The sequence below is a fragment of the Trachymyrmex septentrionalis genome, unplaced genomic scaffold, assembly GCF_001594115.1.
Source record: "Trachymyrmex septentrionalis isolate Tsep2-gDNA-1 unplaced genomic scaffold, Tsep1.0 scaffold83, whole genome shotgun sequence".
Lineage (NCBI taxonomy): Eukaryota > Metazoa > Arthropoda > Insecta > Hymenoptera > Formicidae > Trachymyrmex > Trachymyrmex septentrionalis.
In genome coordinates this window covers 643,370-665,599 of record NW_017306018.1, presented here as the reverse complement: position 1 = coordinate 665,599, position 22,230 = coordinate 643,370, and the positions used below count along the sequence as shown (strand labels likewise).

At 29.1% G+C, this 22,230-nt stretch overlaps 2 protein-coding genes across 2 annotated transcripts in view; both read left to right on the top strand.

The window, feature by feature from the left end:
- The first annotated feature begins 1,782 nt into the window (after positions 1-1,782).
- LOC108754965 (ATP-binding cassette sub-family D member 1) lies at positions 1,783-13,653 on the top strand. The gene is made up of 9 exons (XM_018497646.1): positions 1,783-2,568; positions 5,829-6,067; positions 7,508-7,891; positions 8,499-8,593; positions 8,725-8,908; positions 9,948-10,045; positions 10,382-10,608; positions 11,046-11,499; positions 13,578-13,653. Exons 1-9 carry the CDS (start codon positions 2,006-2,008, stop codon positions 13,623-13,625), a joined length of 2,292 nt encoding a protein of 763 aa, XP_018353148.1. The 5' UTR covers positions 1,783-2,005; the 3' UTR covers positions 13,626-13,653.
- Positions 13,654-19,081: 5,428 nt separating this feature from the next.
- Positions 19,082-22,230, top strand: part of LOC108754982 (ATP synthase subunit b, mitochondrial) — a 5,280-nt gene continuing 2,131 nt past the window's right edge. The window contains exons 1-2 of the mRNA XM_018497678.1: positions 19,082-19,207; positions 20,868-21,023. Of these exons, the coding sequence (XP_018353180.1) occupies positions 19,180-19,207; positions 20,868-21,023 (184 nt within the window). The 5' untranslated portion in view covers positions 19,082-19,179. The remainder of the gene's footprint in view (positions 19,208-20,867; positions 21,024-22,230) is intronic.

Below are 22,230 nucleotides of genomic sequence, written 5' to 3'. Positions count from 1 at the left end.
GCGTGTATGTCTATGTGTGTGTCTCTCTGTGTATATGTGTGTAATATTAAATTTTTATATTATATATAATAATTTTATAATTTCTTATTATTCATTTAATTTTTTACATTCTTTTAATTTAAAATTTAAAAAAAATTTCAGTTTACACGCCAATATCTATGGTGTTCCAAAAATTGTATACAATCGAGATGGAGATAATTCTACATGAAAAAATTAATTAAAAAATGTTAATTTTCCTAAAAGCGAAGCCTAATTTGACAACAAAATTATTCTACGTTTTCAATTTATTTTTTCATGTAGAATTATTCACTTTTCGATTGTATCATGATTTCCTGTATACAGACTGCTTATTGTGCGATTCTGAATTTTTAATTAAAAAATGCTAAAGTTTTTATGTTATTTTTTTTTTGCAATATTCAGTTATATAAAACCTATCGTGTTTATGCTATATCTAATTTAACATAGCATACATAGTGACTTTATACTGTAAACTAGTAAAATATACTGAGCAAGAAAGGAAGATACGGTCAGCTACAGAGCATTGACCTTGCGATAACATGATGCAAGTGATCGTTGCAGCTAGACAAAACTAAAACTTCATTGCTTGGAGAAATTCGCATTTTAATTTAATTTCTGTTTAATTCATTTATTATTTATTTATTTTATTTAAAATGTAAAGGAAATATGACGAAAATATTGTAAAAAAACTGTTAAAAAAGTAAATTAGGTAAAGAATAAATGTATGCATTTATTTTTTAAATTTCTATTGCTTATTAATATTATTATTTCTCTTATTAAATTTCATATATAAATAATATTACAAAGTATATTTAAAAAGGAATAGATTTGTCGATAATTTAATTTAATTTAATTTAATTTAATTTAGTTAAAAGATATAAAAATAGTTTTACGAAATAAATATTTTATTACTTTTTCTTCTTTAAATGCATGTAATATAATAAATTTAATTATATACATTTCTAAGTATATATATTTATCTATTTAATAGATACAAAACTAAATATTACTATAAAAATATATCTGAATATAGGCAAAGAAGACATTGTTAAATCAAGTAAATGTAAATAGTTTTAATCATTTCAATATCAAACATTACATTATTATAGCTATCAACTATTTATTATTGGTTTTTGCAGTAAAAAATGAAATTAAAATAAAAGAAATTTGAAGCAAATATAGACTGATTATATAATATATATAAAATATTAAATTTTGAAAGCTTCAAAAGCGTTAAAATATTATTATAGAATATTGAAATAAAGAAAATAAAAATGTAATTATAAATTACACAAAATTACGAAAAAGTATACAAAAATTAATTATAAAAATTAATATAATCTTAAAACTTATAAAATTTTCCACAAAAATTTAATATTAAATTAATATTTTTTAAATCAAAAAAATTTAATCTTATCAACTTTGAAATTCTTCAAATATCTCTCTCTATTTTAAAAACTTATCATATATATATATATAATTTCAATTTATGAATTTATTCAATAAATTAATAAAAAAATTCATCTTCTAATGCATCTTGCTTATTCATGAATCGCTTATTATTATTATTTATTTGTAAACGATTGCGTGTCATTGAGCGAATAAGAAAGTTTAACTCATTTACTCACACAAAGCGCTAATCTACTGAAACGAGAACTGAAGTCGTGGAGAGGGCTACGCGCGAGAATGATGCTAACTGTAAGTTCTCCATCGCGCGAGAGTAAGCGGTAAGCGTTAGTTGCCAGCTGATGGCCGGCCCGAATGGTCACGTGCGTATGCGTTCATGTAACCGCGTGTGCACGATCGCAACAGGCGCTCTCGCTTGCGTCTAAAATAGCATATACTGCAACGAATTGCAACGAAACGGAATTGAATCGTAGATGCGTCGCTATTACCATCATCATCGTAATTTTCGTGATAGCGTGGGATGGGCGCTATTAAGATTTGGTAATTTGTCAATGTTCATCCGAAGACACGAAGACGAAGAATGTCGTCAGTGTTCTCAAAGCTAATTGACGGCGCGTCCGCGCGCTACGGCGTGCGACAAGAGACGCTGACACGCAGCGTCGCCGGAGCCGCTACGGCACTGTATCTCCTCAAACTGACTTACCCACACGTTCTTACTCGCCTCAAACAATCCACTCAAAAGAAAAGTAATCAATCTCACTCTGAGCACAATAGAAATACCGTTCTTCGAAATAATTCTTCTGATAACAGCTCTACTGAAAATGGCGGAGGAAAACAAAGATTATCAGTCGGATTGGATCGTGATTTTTTCCGACAGTTGATGATGTTATTGAAGATTATGGTACCAGGATGGCGTACCCGAGAAACGGGTTTATTGACATGTGCAACACTGACGTTGTTGGCAAGAACCTTTCTATCGGTATATGTTGCCGAATTGGAAGGTCAAATTGTGAAGAGGATAGTTTTGCGTGATGTACGCGGCTTTGGCTTAATGCTCGCACGATGGTTTGCCATCGCCTTGCCCGCCACCTTCGTCAACTCCGCTATCAGATACCTGGAAGGTCGGCTGGCGCTTAGCTTTAGGTACGCTCCTGCTATTCCCTCTGCTTCCATTGATATGGATGAGTGAATGCTTTTATTTGTCCTTTTCTTGGAAATAATGATAATTCTCTTTTTCAGGGGAATCGAGATTCTAGCATGTTGAATCGCATGCTTCTAGTATCTCTTTTCAATTCCTCAATTATTTTCTTTAAAGTAGCATCATTAAATTCATTCAACCTTATCATATCATACGACATTTAAAACAAAAGATAAATGAGAAGATGATAAATGGAAAATTAGAAAAAAATTAAAAAAATAAAACGAAACTCTATACATATATACATAGTAGATATATATATAGAGAGAGTTTCGTTCTTTGATTTATTCTAATTTCCTATTTTATATATATATATATACACATACATACATACATACACAATATATAAGGTCATTAAGTACGAAACGTTTCTGCGTTATTATTATTATTAAAAATATCTACATATTTTTTAAAAAATTAATAATTATACCATTCGATAGAGCAAAATTTCAACTTTAAGTATCTGGTTTTTCAATTACATTTAGATTTTTTACGAAATTGTAATGAGCGATTAAAGTCAAAGTGCACTTTTTTCATTTAATCCACAATAACTCGATAATAACAAATTTTAAGAACAATTTAAAAAAAAAAAACAATTTTGTAGAGAAAGCTTTGAACTTTCATGAAAGTCGAAAATTTTCTTAAATTTTTTTGAACACGTGACAGAAGCTAAAAAAAATATAGGGACTCTTCGAAAGTAGAGATTTTAAGCTATTAAGATTTTTTTAAATTTAAATTTTGTTTATTTGTTCTTATAAACGAAGTTACGTTTGCTATTAATAGTAATACAAAAAATGGACATTTCATACTTTAATAATCTAATATATATATTATATATATACTATATACATTGTATATAGCATATATATATATTAAGTTGAGTAAAAAGTCATCGCGTATTTTTTAGCTCAAAGTTGTATATACAATATCTTCGTCAATAATGAATGAAATTCAAATTTAAAAAAAGGGTTTTAAAGCTTGAAATCTCTACGTTTAAAAGCTTATCACATTTTTTAAGTTTATATGAGTTTGATAATTTTTACATACCAAAAACTACGAGCTGAAAAAGACGAAAAATTTTCTTCTCACTTTGTGGATTTGTAACGTGTCCAAAACGAATTTGAGAAAATTTTCGATTACCTATCGTGAAAGCTTGATACTTTCCCTACAAAATCGTTTTTTTTTAATATTCCTACGACTTTTGATTACTGAGTTATCGCGGATTAAATAAAAGAATTATTTTGACTTTAATTGCTCATAACTCCATTAAAAATTGTCGTATCGTATAATTTAAAAAAGAGATTTTTAAAGCTGAAACTTTACTCTATCAAGATATATTTATATTGTTGGTAAGAAAGTAATTGCGGTTTTTACTGATAGATGTCTTTTAAAAAAACGCGATGACTTTTTACTTAACCTAATATATAGTATATATGTCTATATATGTATATTGTGATAGTATAGACCAGAGAGATAGCACAGAGACAGAGGAATGACGAGACAAATTTTTTTCTATGCATAATTTAGACGTTATGTTCTACGAATGTTTCTTTTGCGAGCGACCTAGAAGTTTCTAGCGATCTCATCGCTTGGTACGTGATAAACTGATTGTCATTTGTTTTTAACATTATCGGGCGCATGAGCAGTTAGTCATGGTGCTGCTACTGTTCAAGACAGTTGTTTTCTGACGGTCGCACTCATATTTTAAAATACATATATACAGGGCGTTTGATAATTAACAATACAACTCTTGCATAGCGGCAAAATGGATTAAACTAAATCGAAAAGTCCTCTACTACTTTGCAATTTTCTGCAATTTTCGCAATAGTTAACATGATATTAATTAAAAATTGCCGAATGTTGGTCTTCAATAATTTTTCACTCAAGTATTATCAACTTTACAGCAAGAGACAAAAATTTTTTATTTTTCTCATAGAGTTCTAAGAATTTTTTCAGAATTTTTAATGAGCTTTTTAGTACTGCATTTTCTTACTAGCAACTATTTTTGCCAATCGGAGAAAATACGGTATTAAAAAATTTTGAAAAAATTCTCAGTACTCTATGAGAGAAGAAAATAAACAATGTTTATTTTTTGCTGTTTTTCTGTAAAGTTGATAGTATTTGAGTAAAAAATTATTAAAGACCAACATTCGGCAATTTTTAGTAGTTAATATCTTGTTGACTATTGCGAAAATTGCAAAATGGTAGAGGACTTTTCGATTCAGTTTAGTCGATTCTTCCACTGCGACAGTTTTATTATCAGACACTATTTAATTATCAGACACCTTGTACATCCACATATTCTTTACCAGAAGAATGTTCGTTATGATATGCCATCCATATATTTAACCCCTTACAAAACACACACACACACACACACACACACACACACAAATATATGTATAGATATACGGATAAGTAAGTCACATCAACAAGTGAAAAAATAACGTAGATAAGTAATTAAGTAACTTAAATAAGTGGATAGTATAGAGAAGAGTATATAGATAACTAGAGTAAGTAGATATCATACAGGGTAATCTACTTAAATAAAACATCTTGAATATATCTCGCTTATTTTTAATATATGAAAAAATATTTTGAATGAAAGTGAAAGGAACGGTTTCGTGGAAGATGTATTTTGATCATGTTGTTTTTTTTCTAGGTGGAGGCGCTGAAAAGATATATGGTCACTTTCACTTTTTTAAATGGAATTATACGATTTATTTTACATAATATGATTCTTCTAATTGATATCATATAAAAGTATTAGGATATATTGATATAAAAAAAATAATTGTTTATGAGATACTTTAATATTTTATTCTAGTACATATTGACATGAAATATTAAATATCGTAAACTATTAATTTTTTAATAATTATACCTTAATACTTTTATGAACAGAATAATGAGATTAATCAATTGGTGTAAAGAAAACACATAGTTGCTTATTTAAGAGATTGTCCATTTTACATACATATTTTTTTAAAGCAACTATATGTTTTCTTTTGTGTATTATAACCAAAAGAAGTGAATTGTTATATCTCACTTTCATATAACAAATATAACTTCTTTTTTATACATTCTCATGTATAAAAATTTACATTTACCATTCTATCATGAATATGATTAAAAGCAATAAAAGTATCCTCATTTAGATTAGATAAAAAGATTCTGTAGAACAAAATATAATTATTTGTTGCAGGGAGCGTCTAGTGAAACACGCCTACAAGATGTACCTGAGTCAACAGACTTACTATAGAGTATCGGCTTTAGACACCAGACTTGGCGGGGCCGAGCAAAGGCTAACAGATGACTTGTCAGAGCTAGCCAGTTCTGTAGCACATCTATATTCTAGTTTAACAAAACCGCTATTAGACTGTGCTTTAGTCGGTATAGCGCTCATTTCATTTTCACACAAAATGGGTGCAAAAACAATACCAGGTGAGATCTTTATGTTTCTATAGTGATTTATACTAAACTCCGATCAGTTAAAACTTAATTGATTTTAACTAATGATTAATGTTATTTAAACTAATTAAGGCTCAGAATTTCAAATAAAATTTGAAAGAGAAGAGAGAGAGAGAGAGAGAGAGAGAGAGAAGAAAATAGTTGCGATGAGTCAACGCGTTATTGATGCGTCAACATTTTTTTACAATTTATTCTTATATAATATAGTATGATTTAGTAGACGTTTCAATCACTTTTTTTTATTTTTAGTGCAGTAATAAATTGAATAATAAATTGAATAAAGTCATAGAAGTAGTAACAATGGTTAAGAGAAATTATATAAATACAAAATAATGTAAATAAAATTTCTATGGTATATTATTTAAATTAAGGTTGTCGTCATAGATGTGTAATTCTTGCTGAATTGATGTTGATACTATAAAAATTACTAAAACGGATCGAATGTAAATTAAAGTTACAGCTAACTGAAATAATTATTAAAACGGTTAAAAATTTTTGAATGTTCTCACGAATAAAGACAGACAATAAACAAATCACCAACAAATAGTAAAAACGTACAATTTATCCTCAGTCCAAAGATACAAAATTTTAATAGTTAAATTAAACACGTCAGTATTTAATATTCTAAGGAATAGTTATTCCCCCCCCCCAGGGATAATTAACGGATACTACGTCGATAACCTTGACTTTGACATATGTTGTTAAGGTCATGACTCTGAAGTGACGTTGAAAAAGTTTTAGGTGACGGTCACTGTTCTGTTCAAAAGTTATTAATAAATAAAGTTAAAAATAATATCTTATTTCTATCATACACACACACACACACATACAATATTAAAAATCTACCCTTCCTGCTTAAGGATGATCAACTTTCCCACGCGAAAGAAGATCCACTCCATCTCTCTCTTGCCTAGAGGCCTACGACTTTCCATGCGAAGCGAGATCTACCTCATCACCTCTCCCTTTCCCTCCTGCTTAGGGGTGATCGACTTTCCACGCAAAGCGAGGCTTCACCTACCTCCCCAATCAAGGGATGACCGACTTTCTTCTAGAGAGATGGAGGAGATAGAATGGACCTCGCTTCGTAGAAAGTCATACGCTCCATGGCCGGGAAAAAATGGTCAGGTGGGGTTGAAGTTGTTTCGCTTAGAAAATCGTATGCCTGTCAGTATACCTATAGTTGTCGAGCCTCTTAGACTTTTTGTTTAATTAATTCTTCTTGGAACGTATCCCATATACTTTAATATACATTTAACCATTCTATTATTCGTGGATTCCGTATTTGCGGCAGTTGTCGAATACGTAATTCCCGCGAATAAGAAGTGTTGATTATATATGTGTATAAAAGAGAATTAAGTCAACTATTATGTATGTATATATAAACTTTTATTATTATTATATTTTATTATCTAGGACCATTATTAGCAGCAGCAGTTATTGCTTTAACCGGACAAATCCTGCGTTTTGCTTCACCGAAGTTTGGTCAGTTAGTTGCCGAAGAAGCAACACGACGCGGGAAATTAAGAGAAGCACATGCTCGTATTAGTGTGCATGCAGAAGAAATCGCATTCTATGGGGGTCATGATACGGAACATCGTTATTTGAATTCCGCTTATAAGTCTTTAGTGACGCATTTGCATCGTATTCTCGCTGTAAAATTATGGTATGTGATGCTGGAACAATTCCTCATGAAGTACTTGTGGTCTGGTACGGGACTTCTCGTTATCGCAATGCCATTGCTTTATAATACAACAGCTACATCATTGGGCAGTAGGATGATTAATGCAGATAGCGATAGTACGTACAATGAGCAAGCACTGATATTTTTAAACATAACATCTCATACAAAGAAAATAGTAATAATGATGTCATTATAGTTTATAGATTCATAGAACATTTTTATAATTTTATATTATTATTATGTCTATATAGAACTATATACTCTCTATACATATTTTATATGAAGTACTATTTTTTATTAAACTATATTATTTTTTTATCAAAGTGGATCTTGGCGATATTTTTGCGTAAATTTTTACAATTTCCAGTTCATGCACGTCGATTATATTTGTCAGTCTTGAAACACAGTCTCAAATTGAAGCAGAAGTGAATAACACAAATAAAAAAAAGGGAGCCGGTTAAAGAGAATTTAGAAGCCTCCTATATATTATTTTTGCGTACATTTTTACGATTTTTAGTTCATGCAAATTGCGCTTCAGTATAGAAATGTGTTTGAAGATAGATAAATAATCGGATAATATTTACTTATTGTTATTTATATTTTTATATATACTGTACGAAAAAAGAAGAAAAAGAAAGTTAATGATAGCATATAATAATTTATAATATAAATGTTAATAATAACTACAAATAAATATATTTTATCCTTGTGTCTACTAATTAGATGGTGTGAGTGAACGAACGAGGTATCTAACCACTTCAAAAAATCTTTTGAGCTCTGGAGCAGATGCTGTTGAACGACTTATGTCGTCTTATAAAGTACGTATCTTAATCGTTATTAATTTCTCTAATTCTATTATATTTTGAGATTAAAAAATTAATCCAAATGAAAACCACACTTAAAAATTTCAAAGATACCCTTAAGATACTTATAACTTTTATTAAAATAGGAATTAGTTGCATTGGCGGGATATGCGGCGCGTGTCAGCGAAATGTTAGACGTATTTAAGGATGCTGCGCTTTGCAAATATAGGAGGAACATCGTTACTACTTCACCAAGGTCTTTTTTGAATAGTAACACTGAATTCGCGGAAAAAGTGATCGAATTTAATAACGGTACCCCAATAATAAAAGGTAAATTAAATGATTTCAATCTATAGCTAATAAAACAATAATATTTGATTAATTAAATAATGCTTAAATAAAACTTGATTTTATTATTATTATTTTTAATATTAGGTGTAGTAAAAAAGTCATCGCGTATTTTTTAGCTCAAAGTTGTATATACAATATCTTCGTCAATAATGAATGAAATTCAAATTTAAAAAAAGGGTTTTAAAGCTTGAAATTTCTACTTTTAAAAGCTTATCACATTTTTTAAGTTTATATGAGTTTGATAATTTTTACATACCAAAAACTACGAGCTGAAAAAGACGAAAAATTTTCTTCTCACTTTGTGGATTTGTAACGTGTCCAAAACGAATTTGAGAAAATTTTCGATTACATATCGTGAAAGCTTGATACTTTCCCTACAAAATCGTTTTTTTTTAATATTCCTACGACTTTTGATTACTGAGTTATCGCGGATTAAATAAAAGAATTATTTTGACTTTAATTGCTCATAACTCCATTAAAAATTGTCGTATCGTATAATTTAAAAAAGAGATTTTTAAAGCTGAAACTTTACTCTATCAAGATATATTTATATTGTTGGTAAGAAAGTAATTGCGGTTTTTACTGATAGATGTCTTTTAAAAAAACGCGATGACTTTTTACTACATCTAATATATATTTTGTAATATTTTGGAATTACTTTTAAAAAATGATACTTTAACATTGTTACTAATTGATAAATTAATAAATAATTTTAAATATTATGAAATATACAGCGCGTCCGGCAAAAACCGTAACAACACTTAGAGTTAATTCTTGAAATCAATTTGGAAACTTCTAACCCTAGCGGAAATAAAAATCGCGTAAATCTAACATAAGGGGAAAATAACAGAAGCGTAAACGAAACTTTTAGGAAGTGAACCAACGAAATATATTATAAAAGAGACGTTTACGTTTGTTTCAATTCGCTTCCTAGAAGTTTCGTTTACGTTTCTGTTACTTTCTTCTTATGTTAGACTTTTCTGAGAAAATCATTATACGTGACTTTATTGTTTATCAGGAATTGTTCGCGAAAGCACGGATGGTAGTATAAGCCTAATCAACGTTCCGATAGTCACCCCTAATTGCGAAATAATTGTACCTAACTTAACAGTCCACGTAAGTATCGTCATTTTACATAATTACAGAACCATTAGCTATTCCAATGTTTAACCTCACGAAAGATATGCGTACTATAATCAGGAATTTTATTATGCATTTACTTTATATACTCATTATATTACTATTCTATATATAAATACATATGTATACGTAATTTTATTTAATTACATAAAATTATATATTGTCTTTATTATTTTATTTCTATCATATTTTTGTATCATTATATTCATTTTATTTTATTACTTTTTATTAGATCCAAATAGAATATGATAAATATACATCTTTATATGTTATACGTATGTATTATTATATATATTTATTTATAATTTACAGATAAAACCAGGCGATCATCTACTAATCACCGGACCTAATGGATGCGGTAAAAGCTCTCTTTTCCGTATCATTTCTGGTCTTTGGCCTGTTTATGATGGAACCCTCGTCAGACCAGCTGAAAAAAGTTCTTCTAAGCATATCAGACCTGCCTTATTTTATATCCCACAAAAGCCGTACATGACAGTGGGTTGTCTCCGAGATCAAATTATCTATCCAGCGCATTCTAGGTTCATATATATTATATAATTACATTAAAAATAAAAACCGAAACAGATTTAAATTATATTGTTACATTTAATCAAACTAATACAATTCAAGTTATATAATTATCAAATTATCAGGACTCGATCATATTTAAAATAAAGTTATTTAAAATATATATTTTAAATTTAAAAAATGAAATAGTTATTTAGTATTTATTATTTTAAATTTCTTCTGATCTATTTTTTAATATTTTAAATAAGTTTTTAGAACCTATTTTTTATTTTTTATTTTAAATAAATCGTATCAGTTATTTTACCAAGCAAATTATAATTAATTAAATTTTTATAATATATATCATATGTATACTTATGTATATTTCAAATATAATACATTTTATATACAGCAATTTGATTTCATTAAAATATGAATAAAAAAGATATGCACTGCCTTCATGTTGCAGATCGGAGAATTGCTCGGATGAAGAGTTGTTACAATTGTTAGATGATGTGGATCTGCGAAGTATTGTAGAACGAGAACCGGAAGGTTTCGATGCTCTCGGCGATTGGGACTCTACTCTATCGGGTGGCGAAAAACAACGGCTTGCAATGACTCGACTATTTTACCACGCTCCACAATACGCTCTATTAGATGAATGCACAAGTGCTGTCAGTCTCGAAGCTGAAGGAATAATGTACGAAACCGCGAAGAAGAAAGGAATCACTCTGTTAACCATCACTCACCGAGTGGCATCACTCGCAAAATATCACAAATTATTGTTGAAATTTGATGGCGACGGCGGTTGGACTTTTGGTCCACTGAATATGGACGGGTTATCGATATTACCGAATCGGGAAGCCAATGAGGAAGAAGTAGAACGAGAGAAAGCAAAGACTAGCCACTACCATATGTTGCATGTATGTAAAATATTTTATTCTGCATGAATGACTCTTTAAAAATATATTTTTCGGAACTTTTTAATTTTACATTTACAAAAATCCGTAGCACAATTATATCGCAGGTTATTCAATTTTAAATATCTTTAAAGAATTCAATTTATAAATTCAATTAAAAAATTTTATGATATAATATCCTAATGTAATATAATTTACTAATGTAATATATAATGTAATATAAAATATAATATCAAATAATTTCTATTTTTTTAATTTTTAATTAATTTATATGATGCAAAATTGTTTATTAAAAATAATATATGTTAGCTGCATATCTCAAGAGGGCAACAAAAGCACTATATCTGTACGACAATATATACACCTCAATATACACTTTTTGGATTTTTTAAAATAATTTCACTTTCGCTAATATAATTATTAGAAGATATTAAGTGTATCATTATTCAAAATGGTTATTATTCAATACGAATTTCAAATCATTTTCATAAAATAATTTCTACTTAATTTTGATCTTATCATGATTAAGTGGTATCATGATATTATTAATCGTAATCTTATCATTTTGATCTTATTATGATTTTGTTCTGTCTGGGTAAACAGCAATTATGTATCAAGAGACATGGTAGTGTCTTAGGCTAAGACCAGTTAAGTCGATAATATTGATCTTAAAAATAGATTGCTCGAAGTATCTATCATTGGATAAACTAATGTAAATAAACCATCCTATCGAATTACTTAAGGATAAATAACAATATTAATAATCCTAAGTACAGATCACAATCTTTTTGTATTCGTATAGCTGAATGAAGATTAATCTATCAGAACTTCTTTTTGTAATTGCGAAGCTGAAATGAAAAAATACATTGAGACTGTTTGTATCTTATAAATATGAAAAATTAAAACTGATGATTAATATGAAATAAGTCATACAATAGTAAATACTATTGATCTCTATTGATCAAATTAATATTAATGCGATATTAAAAATAACTACTTACTGCAAATGATTCACAAACCGAATTTTTTTTGTCCAAATTCTCATTTCTTATCGTGAAATGAACAGAAATGAAGGATTTTTTTTACTCACTATTTTTGCAATTAGGAGCATAATACTTTTGAGTAGAATGGTTTATTTCTTATAAAAAATATTAATTAAATAACATTACTATATAGTTTGACAGCCAAATTTTTAAATCCAAAAGTTGCCCAATATAATTGTAGGTAGTGCTATCTAAAATATGCAACTATCTATAGTATAAATAGCTAACAAGAGACATTAGATAACTCAGAAATTTCTTAAACATTGTGTGCAAATAAAATAAGTTCATCTGAAACATAAAACATTTTTTTATGGAATTACGGTTTTAAAAGATGATAATCTCCTTTGAAAATATCGTTTTTTTTTTCTTTTGAAACGAATATCATTGAAATTATAAAAGATTAAAAACTGTTTTGAATAAAAGTTGAATAGTTTTGAAGAGTATATTATAATTATAATAAAAATTTTTGAAAATATAGAGGTGAGAGTGGAGGTATAGAATAAATGATAAAAAGAAACATTTTATTATAATTATAAAGTACTCTTAAAACCATTCAAATTTTATTCAGAACAGTTTTTTTCTATCTCTTATAGTTTTGACGATATTTGCTTCGAAAAAAGACAATCAATTTTTTTCGAAGTGTCACTTTTTAAAAGAAGTAATTTCCGCACAAACAAAAAATAGCTTTATGTTACGGATAAATTATTTGCATGCAATGTTTCAGAATTTTCTGAATTTCCGGATTGCCTAATGTCCTTCGTAAGTTTTAATACATACATCTCTCTAATACAGACAGTTTCAAATATTTCTTCATACAGTTTATGATATTTTTAATATAGGCTATAATTTCATATAATTTGATATAGAAAAGCAAACGAATACATTTTGATTTGATAATATGATTTCATATATGTAGTTATTATTTACGCATATATACGCATACACGTGTATACACACATAAATACATTATTTTTTTATACATATAGAACTATACATATTTTCATCATTTTTAATGTTCACTTGTTATTTTCTTTTCAGGAGTTGCGTGATATACATCCCGAAAATACCTATGTGGGAATCAGTTGAAAAGCATAGTCCATAGAATTTTATATCATAAATTAAATAAAAAATATAGGTATAATATATAATGAAAAGATATGAATATAGAATACGAAAAAAATACAAAATATATCTATTTTATACCGTTTTCATATAATATTTTTTCACTGTCTCTTTTATAGATCGTATTCTATCATCCATATCATATTACAGAATATCAGAAATGAAAAATTATAGATAAATGATAGATATTCTTATGGTGTATGGAAATATATATATGTATATATATTTTTAGAATTGTGGATTGTATAAAGGTAGTAATTAATATCTTGTTAACTATTGCAAAATAGTAGAGGACTTTTCGACTCAGTTTAGTCCACTCTATCTACATAAAAGCGATTGACAAAAACTTTCAGGACACTCTGTATATAAATATATTCACGATGAGACTCGATGTTCGACGCATTAACAACTTAAAAACGTTTCGATGATCATTGTGTCAGGAAGTGTAATGACATCGCTGTTACATTACTACGCCTAGTTGACTGATTCCATTTTAACATTTTACGTGTGAACATTGATAAGATATTATTCCGGATTAAAAATAATTTAAACTGGATGTAACGTGATGTTATAAATTTAACAGGATATACAACAAATTACATAATAAAGAGATTAAGTTTATCTTAATCTGTTATAACTTATTCATTTTTAGGCAAGGGATGTATGGAATGTTATACGTGCATGTATCCGTATATTTTCATTAAATTGATGCATATATGCATCTAAATATACATATAATATATTAATGACATTACCACACATCTGTTACCTCAATAAAAACATTAATTCATTACTCACCAACTCGATGCGCAACAGCGGAGTTATATCTGTAACGTTGCTACGATGATTCTGTAACAGAAAGAATGTAAAATCCAAATTAAAATAGAGTAGAAAAAATCAATCAACAAAAAATAATTAAAAAAATATTTACTAAATGCAAAGTTCTCTTGCAAATAATCATATAATTTTTAAAATGTATTATAAGCTTATAAATAATTTTTATAAGCTTCGAATTTTTTTGTTTACCATTCAATTAAATATTTATAAAGATTATACACCCGGGAAAAAATATTATATGATGGACATATATATACAATTATATGTCATATTTATATGTAAATATGTACAATTTTATTTAATTATACATAAATATATATAATTATATATAAAACATTTTTTCCCGAGCATTTTCTAAAATGATCTTAAAACTACGTATTTATAAAATTTCAAAATAATTTTAAAATAATTCTTTTGTTCTAATTATCATTTTTAAATTATTGTAAAAGAAAGCGACTCAAGAATAAACAGAAAAAAAAAAATTAATTTTTACATAAGCCAAAAGTTGATATTTACCGTAAGGTTGCTCCGCCGGTGCCCGCTATCTCTCCCAGACCTCCTCCTCCTCTCAGAATTGGGTTGGAACATCCCCTCGCACAGGACACTCGCGTAAAACACTCGCGAATAATGCACTATAATCGCACGCGGACTATAAACTTGAGTCCGATAGCTTGAACGGCACTCCCGAAGCAAACGCGCGACGCGACGAACCGGCTGCGGTTCGTTTATATTCAAATCGGCGACGAGGGTACGTTAGCTTCCCCATTGGATTTTTATACGAATAGAATGATTTTACTCAATATCTAAAAATTTATCTAAATGTATTATTTAAATAGATCCGAAAAGATATTTGAAAAAAATCATTCTTTTCGTATAAATATCCTTTAGGTACTGAGCCCTCCCACCACATCAAGGTGTACCCGTGAGAGGGAAGTTATCATCTGAAAAATGTAATATACTAGATTATTTATATTACTGTGCAATTATCGGTGACTTTTAGAAGTAAATATCAAAAACACAAATTTGCAAACAAATAAATTCAGAGCAGATAAAAGAGCTGAATCTCTTATTACGATGTCTGTAAGATACGATTAGAGTGAATGGAATGAGCTAAAAATTAATAAAAAAGAGAAACATTTCTTTTATTATCAATAAATAATTTCAAAGTTACGCTCAATTTTTTTATCATGAAAGATGCATGAGTATTCATAAAGTACAACAGCTGTGGTCAAAGTCTCGCTACAAATGCTTTGAAGCTTTTGATGGACCAATTAAAAAACGCTTCAAAACGTTTGTAGCATCGCGTTGACCGTATCCAACGTTTCATACTATATTTAGCATTCTTCGCGATAACATTTCCAAACAAAATGTGAAGAAGAGCGGCACGTAGCATGGTTACCTACCTGTACGAGTAACTCGGCCTCGGACTCGGTAAGGAAATGACTGCGCGGGTAAACATGACGCACCGCCCGTCCGCCCTTCCGCGCCAAAACAATCCCCAAAGCCGCGTGCCAATCGTTTAACTGTCGAAATATTAACGTATATAACAAAATAAGTAAAATAATCTATTCGTTACATTTTTAATAATCTCCGATAAATAGACATAGGCTTTACATACTGCACCGTTTTTGCTTTGCTTCTTACATTCGTTACGCACACAATTCATCTGTACATATATTTGATATTTCAAATTGTATTACAATCAGTTTTTGGAATTTAAAGTATGATGTTCTGTATTAGATAGTACAAAACATCGTACTTGTCACGAGTACATTTCAAAGAAAATAAAAAAGAGCGGCATAACTACCTGCTTGCACGAATCTCCGTAGTGGAATGACTACGCATTACGCAGCGACTGTGCGTAATCATGACGCGCCGCCTGTTCCCCGCCGCTTGCAAAACAAACCCCAACCCCCCCAAGGCCACGCGCACACCGTCTAACTGTCGAAATACCGCATATTACGAAGTAAATAAATTAATATATTCTTAAATTCTTTACGTTTTTAATGTTCTTCGATGAATAAGCTTTGTTCAGCTCTCCTGACATTAAACATTTTTGTAAAATTCTATACATGTACAAATTATGTAATGCGGTAATTAATTTTATTATAAATAAATGTACATATAATAGTATTAATTAGCACCAACGGGATAAAAAATATTATAGACGGTCGGCACTTATGGAAGTTCGCGTGACTGTTAAAATTTAAGTCATTAAGAGTAAGAAACTGATAATACAATACTTCACGATTTATTAGTTTCGTAGATATGTACAGTGAATACAAAAAGTATTCGTACAGAGAAAATATTTTTTAAAAAATTTTATTTTTAAAAAGTGAATATTATCCAGGGAAAAATGAGTCATCGAATTGATATCGAATCGATATAAATTCGATGATTTTAACATCAATTTGATGTTGATTCAAAGTTTAATTGACGATCATTTCTTGTTGAATAATTAACAATTTATTCTTTCTTCGAGAAAATCGATATGATAAATTATTACATTAATTCCGTGATGAAATATTAATTGGATTTTACTTTATTTATGTAATATAAAGTCTTACTTTATATCTTTTATTTTAAATAAGTCCTTTGACTCAGAGGTTGGTTATATATATTTAAAACAATTTTATTCAAAATATATATTTTAAATAAAAGAATAAAGTATTATTTTAATCGTATATATTATCCGGTAAAATTCAATAGATCTAAATTTATGCATCGTACGCTTTCGATCCGAAAATTGAGTGATATAAAGTCCTCAACGTGCTATCACTCATGACCATTAAAGAGGACAGGTACCGATCTAATCGTGACAATTCTTAATTTGTAAACTGCCGTATATTTCGACACGCCTATTTCGAGCCTGTGATTGAATAATTTATACCTTTGACGAAACAGCAGTCGCTTCGATGTGTTCACGAGTCGCATTATGAGCATTGATTTGCGTTCATTGTTACCTCCTAATTTTTGTGAATTTATTGCGACACTCGGAGCGATTCGTACCACTACCGTCTCGTAGCAACGTCGCTGAGCGAATGCCAAAGTGATGACGTAGTCAACCACTTGCCGCGCGGCACGCTTGATGCTTCCCCACTCCTCGCTGCTCGCCGTTCGAATACCCAACTGTCGCGTATGAAAATATGCAACAGTTTATTCAATTATTCGTATTTTACATGATTTTGATAAAACGGATACCGTCGTATATTTCGCGCTTTGCTTTGTGGTATCTCTAGCACTTGTTCAATCACTATATTATTTGCGTTTAATTACTTAAACGTACACGTAATTAGTAATTGTTCGCGTACATATGTGGAGTACTTTTTATATTCTATTATGTCTTAATTTTTATTATTCTTTTAAATAATTCATCTTTTACATCTTTTATATAAAGATATATGCAAATTTTCTTAATAATCTTGAATTTTTCTTAATGATCTTGAATTTAAAACTGGAATTTTAATATTACCATCCAAATTTGATTATCAATAGAGATGATAACTGCAGAAAAAAAATTACAACTTTTCGGCAATATATAAAATATTACAGCATTAAAAATATACGTACTTTTTTATAAAGGGTGTTTTTTTAAGCCCGATAGAACTTACAACTGTAAAAACTAGCACAAAAATGCAATTATAATCAAAAATTTTTTTTTATTCGAAAGATCAATGTATGGCATTAACAATTGAAAATGATTTCGGGCATATGGCCACCGCGGCTGTTCTTGACGAAGCGCATTCTGGACGTCCAATTTTGAGTGACTTTTTCGAGCAGTGCCGGCCGTATGTCACGAATAACACGAACAATGTTGTCCTCCAAGGCGTCAATTGTTGCTGGTTTATCAGCATAAACCAGAGACTTGAAGTAGCCCCAGAGGAAATAATCGAGAGGGGTCAAATCGCACGACCTTGGAGGCCAATTGACAGTTCTATTTCTCGAAATCAACTTAAATGAAGCAATTTTCACCGATAGTTTACAGAACGGATCTTAATTTTGGATAATTTGGTAGCGTTGTTCAAGCGTGAGTCTATTCATAATGATTTGCCAGTGTACAATATACTGAAAAAAATAAAAAAATTTTTTTTATTAAAATTTAATTTTTTGTTTTATTTTTTACAATTTCAAATTCTATCGGGCTTAAAAAAACACCCTTTACAACATTTGTATAATAAAAAAGTGTTGAATTTAATAATAAATTATTGAAATATTTATGTTAATATAGTAGTAAATTTTTATTAATTGTCGGTAATGTCATCATTCTTTATCCCCGAGCCCCTGGGACCTCATAGTCACGAAAATTTGTCCAGGACCGACGGTCTTTAATAATATCCCGTCAGTGGTATTATAAGTGATATATATATATAATTTATGTAAACTATGTTCAGATAAATGCCATTATATTTGCTTTTATATTAATTTATTAAAAATAATTGTTATAAAATAATTATTATAAATATATGCGTATCGCCTACAATACAGTTATTCAAATATAAGCGGGAATTGCTGCAAAATGGCGGACCAATCAAAATTGGCTGTTTAGTGATGCAACTTTGATTAGAGAGTCTCTAGTGGCATCCATGCTCCTGGCTTAATCTAAATCCGCCATTATTGTCCTGCTGAGGATGGTGAATCGTTGTTGCTAGTTTTGGCAAGTGGCAGTCACATACGGTATAAAATGTTATCAAGGTTGGCTCTCCGCAATGGTAAATCAATTGCAATGATTCCTATTACATTTTTATATACTTTATAATAAGTACACTCAATGAATAGGTGATGTCGGTTAATTCATTACAAAGTTGAATTTTTTAATTATGTAATAACAGTTAGATTCGTGCACAATTTCTTTCATTATTTTTCTAATATCTATCATAAATTTTACATATATTATATATATTATTATTATAGTATTTAAGCTTTATCCTTTAAAAATAGATTTCTAACCTTTTATGGATAATTGATATACAAGTATACTTTCTTGAATATACCTATTTTTTGACATTTTTTATTTTCTATACAATTGTCTTTTTATCTTTCGTAGATGTGCACGAAAAATTGAATTTATATTTTATTGTATATTAAAGAAGCATAATATCCATTTAAAATCTATATATCTTTTAATTTTTTATGGTAATAATTCAGGATTGTGGAAAAAGAGAGTAACGCATTACTTATAATGCCATTACTATTACCATTCCTTTTTTTCAGTAATAATTGTTTTTTCTGTCTGTAATGGTAACAAATATATTCATTAATCTAATCTCTTATCCTTATATCTATTCAATAGATCGCATGATTTTTAATTGTATATGGCCAGAAATATTTTATTTAAATAGAAATTTTAATGTTGAAAAATATTTTTGTATTTTATATCTTACAATTAGTATTCCAATAGTCATTGCCAATGTTAAAAATCTGTAGTATGTATACTTATATGTAACCAGTACTAGTGATCTGTATGTGAAATGGTAAAGTATTTCACACATGAATTTGACATGTGTGAAATTTTCATATTTAAACATGTCAAGCTACTAATTTTTAACAAGTAATTTATTGGATTTTTTATTAGCGATATTTCAATGAACAATGTAGATTGCTCTGATTGATTCTTGATGGAATCTCCTTTTTTTGGTTATCATAATTTATTTTTTAAGGAAGAGACTGAATGATAGATTTAGAAGAATTTAACAATGAAGTAAAAATAATATTCGACGAGCTACATGTATTCATAAATAAATAGTTGAAGAAAAACAAAAAAACATATGTGTACTTTATTTGACTACTCTATCACAAGAAAAATTTACTTCGCCGGTCTTATATGTAATGTGAATTATAAATTTTCAATATTGGCAATGAATATTATAATCTTAATACAATATTAAAAACAGTATTTGATAACCATTTTTTATAAAATCTGTGGGATTGTGAATTACAATCTAAATTCTTAAAAATAAGTATATATTAAAAAATAAAAATATTAATGTATAAAGAATTTTAGAACATTTATTAGATAAATTTAATATAAAGAAAAGCTTGTTATATAGAGACTAGTTTAAAATTTTAAGTTTTTATATTAATTATTACATTTAATATTAATTATTAAATAATATGATTTTTAATAATGTAATTGTTATAAAAAATAATAAAAAATATGTTATAATAAGAATAACAGTTCTCATCCCTGCAAAAAAGTAAGGAATCTTTACTAGTTACTTTCTAACAATAAGTAATAATAGATAATGTGTTATTTTTTAAAATTAATAACGAATAATGGTAATGAATTATTTTTTACAAAAAGTATCGGTAACTCATTTTTATGAATTAACATTCTTAATTCTGGATAATATTATATGTTATCTATCATAGCTCAGTTACTGTCTACGACTGTGCGTGGAGCACAAAGTGCTTCGTCAGTAGTAGAGCCAACTCGTCCTAAACGTTTGATTGATCCATCTCCAGTTAGACATGGATTTATACCCGAGGAGTGGTTTCAAGCTTTTTATCCAAAAACTGGCGCATCAGGTAAGTAATTGCTAATGGGTAAAAATAACGAGATATCTGATTTAGATTAATCTAGAGTTTTATATAGTACACTGAGAAGCAAAAATGAGCTTGTATTATACTTTGGTGTAAGTTGGTGATGAGCGCTTCATCTGCAAGTTATTGTGATAAGTGCGATGATACGCTCATCTACACCAACTTACATCAAAGTACAAGCTCATTTTTGCTTTTCAGTGTACGTAAAATTTTTTAAATTAGGAAACAAATGATTTTTTTATATGATTTTTTAAATATTTTTTTAATGATAAAACTAAAGATTTTATTTAAATATGAAAGTGGTTTGAAAAGTCCGTGTGCAAAAATGAAAACTACTTAATTTTTCGGGATAAAACTTTTACTTTTCAATGTGTAGTCTCCTTTTAATCTTATATACTTTGTCCAACGCTGCTCCAATTTGTTAATCCGAATAATAGGATTGGTTCAACTGTGCAAAATAGGCATTTGTTTCTGCAATCACCTCCTGGTTTGAATAAAATCTCCTTCCCGCTAGCCATTTCTTCAAATTGGAGAACAAGTAATAGTCCGAGGGAGTCAAATTTGGAGAATAGGGGGATGTTACGTACGAGTTGGAACTTTATTCCATCGATTACGAGAGTTGGAACCTTAATTCCATCAATTTTGCGGCCACAACTGCAGAGGAGTGAGCTGGTGTATTGTGATGGAAAAGGACTTTCTTGTGGGCCAACCGTGGACGTTTTTCTTGTAGCTCAATTTTCAAACGGTCCAATAACGATGAATAATATGTACCTGCAATAGTTTTACCCTTTTCCATATAATCAACGAAGATTATTCCTTGCAAATCCCAAAAGACCGTTGCCATAATTTTCCCGGCTGAAGGAACGGTCTTCGCCTTCTTTGGTGCAGATTCCCTGCTGGTAACCCATTGTTTGGACTGTTGTTTTGCCTCTGGCGTGTAGTGATGTATCCACAGTGACGAAATGACGCCTAAAGTTCTGTGGATTCCGCTGATACAGCTGCAAACAGTCCTTGGAACACCTCATACGATTTCGTTTTTGGTCAACTGTGAACAATCGCGGCACCTATCTTGCGGATAACTTTTTCATGCCCAAATATTGATACAAAATATTATATATGTTCAATCGCCCACAGCACTAGCAATCTCATGCATCTTCATTCTTTTATCATCCAACATCATATAGATTTCTTA

Excerpts from the sequence above, each read along its gene's own strand:
- LOC108754965 (XM_018497646.1), top strand. The coding sequence starts at position 2,006 with ATGTCGTCAGTGTTCTCAAAGCTAATTGACGGCGCGTCCGCGCGCTAC. Across the intron at positions 7,892-8,498 it reads GATTAATGCAGATAGCGATA|ATGGTGTGAGTGAACGAACG; the intron begins GTACGTACAATG and ends TCTACTAATTAG. Across the intron at positions 8,909-9,947 it reads CGGTACCCCAATAATAAAAG|GAATTGTTCGCGAAAGCACG; the intron begins GTAAATTAAATG and ends ATTGTTTATCAG.